We start from the raw sequence: 8,615 nt of genomic DNA on the forward strand, positions 1-8,615 counted from the left end.
CTTTAATCCTATACAGAGATTAAGAGAGTGTGTTGTGCTCCTTCATGAATTAGCTTCATATGTCAAGAGAAGTTCCCCATTAAGTAAAATGCCTACTAAATTAACTTTGTCTTGAGCATACTTCATTTCAGAAGTCTACAATTACATAGCAAACAAACCATATTCAATATGAAGTTGGGGAGAACAAGGAAGCTCAAATACAGGTTTTTTAAAAAAAGATTTCACATTCCTCACATGATACGCTGAAGTATACTTGGTATATGTATTTCATAACAGCAGACCACTTGGCCTTTGCCTGCTTCCTAGAAGAAAGGGGAACTCTCCAACAATCACCACCTTAAGACTATTATGTACATGCTATAAATTATTCCTATGGGATAAAAATTTAAAAACCTATTTGCACATCAGAACCCCACTTCTGTTTACAAGACAAACTACAGTGTTAGTTAACAGTAAGTGCTGCATAACCAACAACTGTCACCTCTAAAGTAAAATGTGGAAACGTGGCTATTCTTTTTTTGAGAATGTAGTACTTTTCTATTGAGCCCAGAAACCAGTACATAGTATACTTCCTAAGGCTGTTAAATAAGTACAGACAACTTTCAAGTAATGTGAAGTAAGATACCTAAAGTACACTGACCAAAAAATCTTGGGCAATTATGTTATTGCACAGCAGTAAACAAGAAAAAATGCACTTTTTCATACTGGCAAGGAAAAATAAACTGCGATTTTAAAAACCCTGTGTCTCAAGGTTTACATCACTACTTGAGAATACTAGTTCTGTCAGGTATTATATAATTCAGTTTTTATTGACTGTTCCAATGGATTTCCTCCTGTATTTGTAGGCTCTCTATTTTAATAGAAACAATCACAGTTAGACTCCACAGCCTACAGTATACAGTACATAGGTATGTACCATAGTAAAATTTGAAACTACTAATACAGCATAAACACACACACCCCTCAAAAAAACCCATTCCATTTAATCGTTTAAGTCCTTTGGGAAATACCGCCAAGCTCAGGACAGTTGCTTTGTGTTAAGGAATAAGTATTTTATCAACAGTGCTACTTAAACAGTAAACACAGATTAGTGAAAAGCGGTTCTCAAAAAAACTACAGAAAATGGTTAAAATTAATATTTGGTTAAAGTGAACCACCTAAGAGTAAATCTTCATAACTATGATTATTTAGATTTGAAACAGATTTAACATCCATTCTAGAACCCAATCAGTCAAATACAAAATATTTTTACTCATTGCAGTCAAGTATTTCTAGAATCAGAATTTACACTTTTATTAAAGACCATAAATACCTTACTTTCAATAATTACTTCTGTTCTCTTAAAGATGCAACAAAACATATTTAAAGATACATAGCTTTGACAGTGTGGAAAACTTAGAAATTCTACAATAATTAAATAAGATATGTAAATCCTTGCTTGAAGAATTGCAACGATTAATAGAGAACGGAACAAGTATGCAGCTTAGCTCCCTGGCGTTCTTACATTATTCCAACTATATCAGAGTTCTGATCTCAACAGCCCTGGGATCCACAAGTGTAAAATACCCCTCAGAAGGCATTTGCACTCTATAGTATTTTAGTCTTTAGTGTTTTGTGAGGTAGAGAGGAGAATCATAATGCTGTACAATATGATAACCATAAATCCAAGTTGAACAAATGACCAAATGTTAATCCTCAAACCAAGGGCAAACACACTGCAGTGGTAGCAGCATTTGTAAGCACAACGTGGCTTTCTGCACATACACACACACATATCATGCACTAACCCGCAATCCTGTTACGACAGCACAAGCCAGGGCCCACAGCCAAAATAAGCCAGAAGCTACAGGCTTTCAATAATTATTTTAAACTTATTCTGAGTAGTATATCACCTTCAATGCTTGCCATTCTTGGCCAGGGAACACAGCTACACTGATGGACAGTGCAATCCAGTACATTACTCAGATGGAAGTCTCACTAGTGGGGCTTACTCACAGGTAAATGTGCGTAGGACTGCAGCCTTTAGTACTTAAGTCATTCTTTCATCCCCTCCCACCTCACAACCCTTGTTCCACTTTGATCAGCTGATTGAATTTAACTGGGTCATCAGAGCCTGATAAAAACAGGGCCCTGAATCAAGACTGAATTTTAGGTCTCAACCCAGGAATTCATTTTCAATACCAGAATTAAGTTCTGCAATGTATGTAGCTTTAGCTACCTCTGTGCATGTGCAGAGTGCCTTTCCCTCACCCTTCAGGAATCACAGCCTGTCAGTACGCATTTAGAAGAAACCTGAGAACAGTTTGAGTCCCAACACCCCTTTGTCTAAAACAAATACAATATTGAGCACTGCCCCAAACAAAAACAGAAGCTTTGGATATTCAGGCTGAAAACAGAGGCTCTTTTAGACCTTTACAAATTATTTACACATATCCAGGGAACTATTAGAAAGAGCTTGTACAGGAGCAATAAGAAGAGTGGGGACAGAGATTGTGCAAAGGGTTAAATCCGGCCACCGAATCGCTTTGCACATGTCTGTTATCTCAAGGTATCTTCTTGTTTGTAAAGAATGTGTGATTTCATTTATTTTGAAGGGGGGGTTGAGGCGTCCACAATCGATGATCCGCAGCTAAAGAAAACCTTCGATCCTGAGGCGCCGAAATAAAATCTCAACAGTGACAACACAAACCTTAAAAAGGAGAAAGAGAAAAACAAAATACAAACGCTGCAGCACAATAAAAATACAAAAAATTATGCACCGGAGCTTTGAAGGGTAAGAGAAGCAGCGCGGTCGCAGAGGTCAACTCTCCAGGTTACAGGGGAAAGGGCAGTAGGGTTAATGGGATGGTTGGAGGGAGGGAGTAGAAGGGAAGAGGCGAGAGGTTTGCAGAGGGAAGTCCAGATCGTAGGATGAGGAAATACAACACACGACAAGCATCTCCGCACTCCATAAACACACACACTCCACATTAACCCAATCGCCCCACTCTACCAACTTACATTTTTTGCACGGGTTTCCGCCGTTTGCGACTGGCGTAGGTGACATTGGGGTTCATCCTGCCACCCACGCCGTGCCACCAGCTCTTCTCCACGCCACCAGCCCCTCCTGCAGAGATTTCGTTTTATTCCTGCACCCCCTAAACAACCACCGAGTTGGGAAGGCGGAAAAAGCTCCCAGCAACTATGACAGCGACGACCTAAGAAAGATGTGTGTGTAAGAGAGAGAGCGCCTCTCTCTCGGCGAAACAGGTCGCGGCTCCGCCCACAGCTTCCCGGCCTGATTCTCTTGTTCCTTCTCTTCGCGGCGCTGATCCCACTACCGCCGCGGCGCAGACACTCCCCTGAGAAGCGGCCGACTGAGGAAGCAGACGACAAAATGAGGGGGAATGAGCCAGGTGGTTGGCGCCGGTAACACCCACTCGCCGTCCTCGCCTTCGCTCTTCTCCCCTCTCTCTCGGTATCTCTGTCTGGCCGGCCACGGGGCAGTTCAGAGACAGGTGCGGAGGCGGTGGTGGCTTCTTAAGCAATTGCACCCATTCGTCCCTACTTCTCCTTCTGGTCAGGAGTAAACTGACTGAGGTGGCTACGACTGCTTGGAAGCGAAACCTCCCTTCACCTCAGCAAACACGGCCTCTCCACGTTGTCGTCAGCAGAGTATCCTCAACGGGGGCAACGGGCCTCTTTATTCTTTTTTTTTCGTCCTCCCGTTGTACTCTTCTGGGTACAACGGCTCTTACTGCCGCGGTCTCAATGTCAGCCAGCCAGCCAACCCTTTGCTCTCCCCAAGGGCCCGCCCCACCAGCCTCCTCCCCACCGAGGAGGCCTCTGTGGGGCTCGGGCGGCATCAGCGGTGTAAAGGGGGCGGTGCACCGCCATGTTGGGAAGGTCAGGTGGGGAAAGGCGAATAGGCAGGGAAAACAAAAGCGGGTGGCAGGCGCTCCTCAGGCGAGGTCCCGCTGCTTTTACTTCCGAGCCGCAGAAGGGTAGCCCGGCTCGTTTTCCACACGAGGAAACCACCTTGCCGTACTCTCGAGCGAGAAGCCTGCAGAAGGCGTACTGACAAGTACAGTATATCAAACATAAGAAACAACAGACACAATCAGATGATGAAAGTATTGGCTCTTCCGCGCAGTCGCCAAACACAGATGTGCGAGTTAAATGGTGAAATCTTTTATTTAAACTGTAGTGGCCTTGTAGGAGTTGCTGCGTGGAAGTGTTTCTCTGCCCACTCCTCCTAAGCCTAAGCAGTGCAGCGCATCGCCCACCTATACTGGTAGTGTTAAAAATGGATTTGGTCAGCTGTTTCCCCCTCCCGAAATCTGAGCTGCCCCGCCTGACGGTATTCTGAGATAAGGGATGTTTTTAGGATGCTGACGTGTGCTGGGAAAACATAAAAGACTAAAATAAGGAATGCTTATTTTAAAATATTTTATTTTATTATAAAATGTATGTGCTGTCTTTTAAAAAAGGTTTTGGCCACGGGTGATTAGATCATGTTAAAAAGAAATTTTGATTGCTGTAAACCACCCAGAGAGCTTCGGCTATGGGGCGGTATACAAGTGCAATAAATAAATAAATAAAATACAAGCCATACAATGCAACATTAAATTTAGGCAATAAATAGAAACATAAGAATAAATCAAGAGGTGTCTCGGTGAAATGTTAAAAGCCAGTCTCATTCATATATATGGTGTTTGTAATCTTTTTTGTAATAGTACTATTATGGAGTACTGTTGCCTCTTTTCCCTCCCATTTTTGGAGGGGCTGGCACCTGTAGCACTTTTATCGAGGTATGGATATCGGTACCTTGTTTTTAGCAAAAAACAAAAAGCTGTGCGCGCGCGCACACACACACACACACACACATGTCATATATATATATATATATATATATATATATATATATATATATATATGACAGAATTGTCAACCTCAGACCCATCTCCATTCTTCACAGTTCTGTCCTTACTTCATCTAATGGGAATATCAGTAGATGTTATTTGCTGGATGAATGCTTTTTGTCATTAATTTTGAGAAATGTTTTTTTCCATCACAGGCCCTCAAAAATAACGTGTTTATTCTACATGATCATAGGAGGACACTGCTCTAATAAAATCAACAAAGCACCCCCACATAGCCATGAAACTCACTGGGTGACCTTGGGCCAGTCAATGCCTCTCAGCCTCATGAAAACCCTATTCATAGGGTCGCCATAAGTCAGAATCGACTTGAAGGCAGTACACACACACAAAGGCACCAACACACTTACTGTGGTAGGAACCTTTTTCTAGGAAAGAGCCTGTGTCATTTGCCCCTAGTCTACAATCCTAAACACACATACTACACAGTAAAGATGGGATAGGTTTGGACTGGAGCTAATTGTATAAACACAGAAACATAATTGTTTTCTAGTACAGATACCACTGTCAGTGCTATCAATGGTTTCTGTCTAGGGCAGTAAGCGTTCCAGTCTTGCACTGACAGCATGCTGTGTAGATTAAATACCAGCATAAACTTGCAGGAGGAAATTAATCAAAAGTGCTTTGCAACACATTTTCTTCTTTGGCAATCAAGAAACCAGTTATCTGCCCTTTTCATCTTCTTAAGGTACATTTACATTTTGGAATCCTCTGCTTTAACTGTAAGGAGAGAAAAGCCAAGGTAGTGGACTATATGTGACGGAGGAGTGGATTAAATCTGGCCGCAGTTCCAGCAACCAATACTGTAGTAACTATGTAGATCCTGCCATTATAATAACTATTACCAAGATATTTGTTTAAAAGCATTTCTAAGCAGTTTAATAATTTAAAAATATCTAAGTGGCATACCAAAGTACAATATAAATAGATAAAAATATATACTTCAGAGAAATAAAAATTTATACAAGTCATGCAAACATCTGACAGAAAGGAAACTAAATCTGGGCTGTCTGCGGGTTTTAAGAATCCATATATATTGCACAGACGTGCTTTGGAGTCTGCTTGTGGCTTGTGGACAGTTTTAATAATCGGGACCATGATGTACATAATCCCACATTGTAGGTAATCCTGACAAGATCAGAGCCAGTGAACCAGCAGTAAGCTAAAACAGGATAGGCTAAAAACTTAAAATAAGTCTACCTTACAAATACAGGCAGACTGAAGGAATCTGGGCAGGACATGGAAGCAGGACAGAGAGCAGCTACTGTCCATATAGGAAGCCTCAAGCACTCTTAGGGTGCTTCCAGGCAGTTGCTATTTTGGCTGGGATTCAATTGCATACCAGCAAATTCAGGTTGCACAAAGTTGATTTGGAATATTGTGCAACAAACCTGCTTCCCCCCACCCCAATCAGACTTTTTGCGATAAGGAAAGTGACAGGAAAATGCACTTGAAAGTGTGGGAAAATGTGTGCTTGATGCAGTGTCATCTAATCTCCCTGTAGAATGAATGCTCAATAAATAGCTGGTGTCACCTAATCTCTCTGCGAACAAATCAGGATGAGTGCTCAATGAACAGTGCATCTCGAGAAGCATGCCAAAATGGTTTGGTTTAGCAACGTTCTCTTAAGGTGGAAAGATTCTTTCATTTCACAGCCAAAAGTTCAGACAAGTTATCTGAACTAATCAAATCTATTAAAGCAACGCAGAATTATCTATGAAGTTTATACAGATGACCATTCCAGGTATTTCCTAGCAAGCTGACTATAGAGAAGACCAGGCCTGCAATCCTCTGTACACTTCTTTTGGAATAAATCACGTTGAAATTTTGTGGAATTTGTTTCCGAGCAAACATACATAGGATCATGCTGCAGAGGGTCTGAAGTAGTTAGTCCATTGTATTTGAGAATGGTGCCTCAAGTAAAACATTAGCCAAATGGTAGCAAAATTGGATTTGAAATGTGTGGCAGGTACTATATTGAAAAAGTGGGGGGGGGGAAATAGAGGAAATAGTTGACCACTATCGGCACAGTTGTACCATCAAGGATGAATTAGGAGCAGGAGATATTTTCCAAGCTGATGTGGCCTAAATTTGTCACTCTCACTGTACAAACATTTTTCTTAATCACTTTCAGTCAATATTCTTCGAGATCATAGAATAGTAGAGTTGGAAGGGGCCTATAAGGCCACCAAGAGTCCAACCCCCTGCTCAGTGCAGGAATCCAGATCAAAGCATTCCCGACAGATGGCTGTCCAGCTGTCTCTTGAATGCCTCCAGATAATGTATGAAAAGCAGTTTAAACACTTTAAAATGTAGTATAAAAGTTATTATTTGTACTACCATTTGTATCAACAGAACTATTGTGTTATTTGGGACTGTGGATTTCTCAGACAAACTTTACAGAAGCTCACATTTAGATTTACATTTATCTCAATAATATACTTTACAATAGCCCCTTTACATGTTAATTATGTGTAGGGTTCTTCATATAATTACCAGGGGGTAATGCCATACTGCTTACCCTGACCCAGACATACAGTATAGCATGCCCTTGGCCCCATCCTCAGTATCCATACATCAGCACAGATGTATGTACAGATAAAGCCTACATGTGAGCAGCTGCTCATGTTGAGGCTTCCACTGAGTCGCGATTCAAACAGGATCACAAGTCCTGATCTTATTTATTTATTTATTTATTATTTTATTTATACCCCGCCCTTCCTTCCAGCAGGAGCCCAGGGCGGCAAACAGAAACACTGAAAACACTTTAAAACATCATAAAAAGACCTTAAAATACATTAACAAACAAACAACTGTGTGTGTATGCCTCGTCAGTGCAGACATCCGTGTCAATGCATGAACGTCCAAGTAATTACTAAGGAATGAGGCCGCACTGCTGGGATTGAACATACTTTGGATTGCTCTGTGAAGCACAGTAAGAGGAGGCAGACTAACTTCCATTGGAACAAATGGCAAAAAAATAATAACAGAGCCGGATTACAACTCAAAACTATTCACATTTTGGAATATATTTTGTGATCACTTGCCAGGTGATGATAAATGTTGAGAATTGGAATCCATTCCTATAAGAAGAAAAAAATAAAGGAAGTATTATATCATTCCAAGTTGAAAGGTACTTAGTGAAATAAACTCAAAAGTCTCTGGCAACAATCCAGTCTTTGAAACCTTTGATTGTCAAGCCAATTTGGGGGGAAATGGTCCTATTAATTTCAGTACAACTATTCCAGAATAAATGGTTTCATGATTATAGACTTTATATCTCAGAGTGTTTTCGTATGTTTGAGACGTCAATCGTCTTTGTCTCTCTCATTGTATTTATGTTATGTCTGATCATTGTTAATGCAACTGAGAGGTATTTATAATATAAATGAGTAGTCTGCTCTATGTAGGTTTTACATTCTCTTACAAAATTAGTGCTGTGAGTGCCACTTTAAGCTTAATGTGTGAAAATGAACTGAATGAACACCAATAGTGGGGGTTTTTTCAATTCAGTTCCCTAGGAGAAACATGCCAAAATGGTTTGGTTTAGCAACATTCTCCTAAAGTGGAAAGATTCTTCCATTTCACAGCCAAAAATTCTACTTCTAAGAATACTCTGGCTCCAGTCTTGACAAGCTGAAATCTGGGTTCCATCATTTTCAGCATCCCAGCACAACTTCTGTACAAAGGGATGAA

The 8,615-nt window shown here is 40.9% G+C and overlaps 1 protein-coding gene across 5 annotated transcripts in view; it reads right to left on the reverse strand.

The window, feature by feature from the left end:
- The window catches only part of AHR (aryl hydrocarbon receptor), an 86,151-nt gene extending 82,269 nt beyond the window's left edge, over positions 1-3,882 (reverse strand). For 3 of the 5 annotated variants that reach the window (XM_061587562.1, XM_061587564.1, XM_061587561.1), the window contains exon 1: positions 3,001-3,882. In XM_061587562.1, the coding sequence (XP_061443546.1) occupies positions 3,001-3,056 (56 nt within the window). In that variant the 5' untranslated portion in view covers positions 3,057-3,882. The remainder of the gene's footprint in view (positions 1-3,000) is intronic. The other 2 variants (XM_061587560.1, XM_061587563.1) reach the window with 1 other exon arrangement.
- Between the last annotated feature and the right edge of the window lie 4,733 nt (positions 3,883-8,615).

The sequence above is a fragment of the Rhineura floridana genome, chromosome 10 (assembly GCF_030035675.1).
Source record: "Rhineura floridana isolate rRhiFlo1 chromosome 10, rRhiFlo1.hap2, whole genome shotgun sequence".
Lineage (NCBI taxonomy): Eukaryota > Metazoa > Chordata > Lepidosauria > Squamata > Rhineuridae > Rhineura > Rhineura floridana.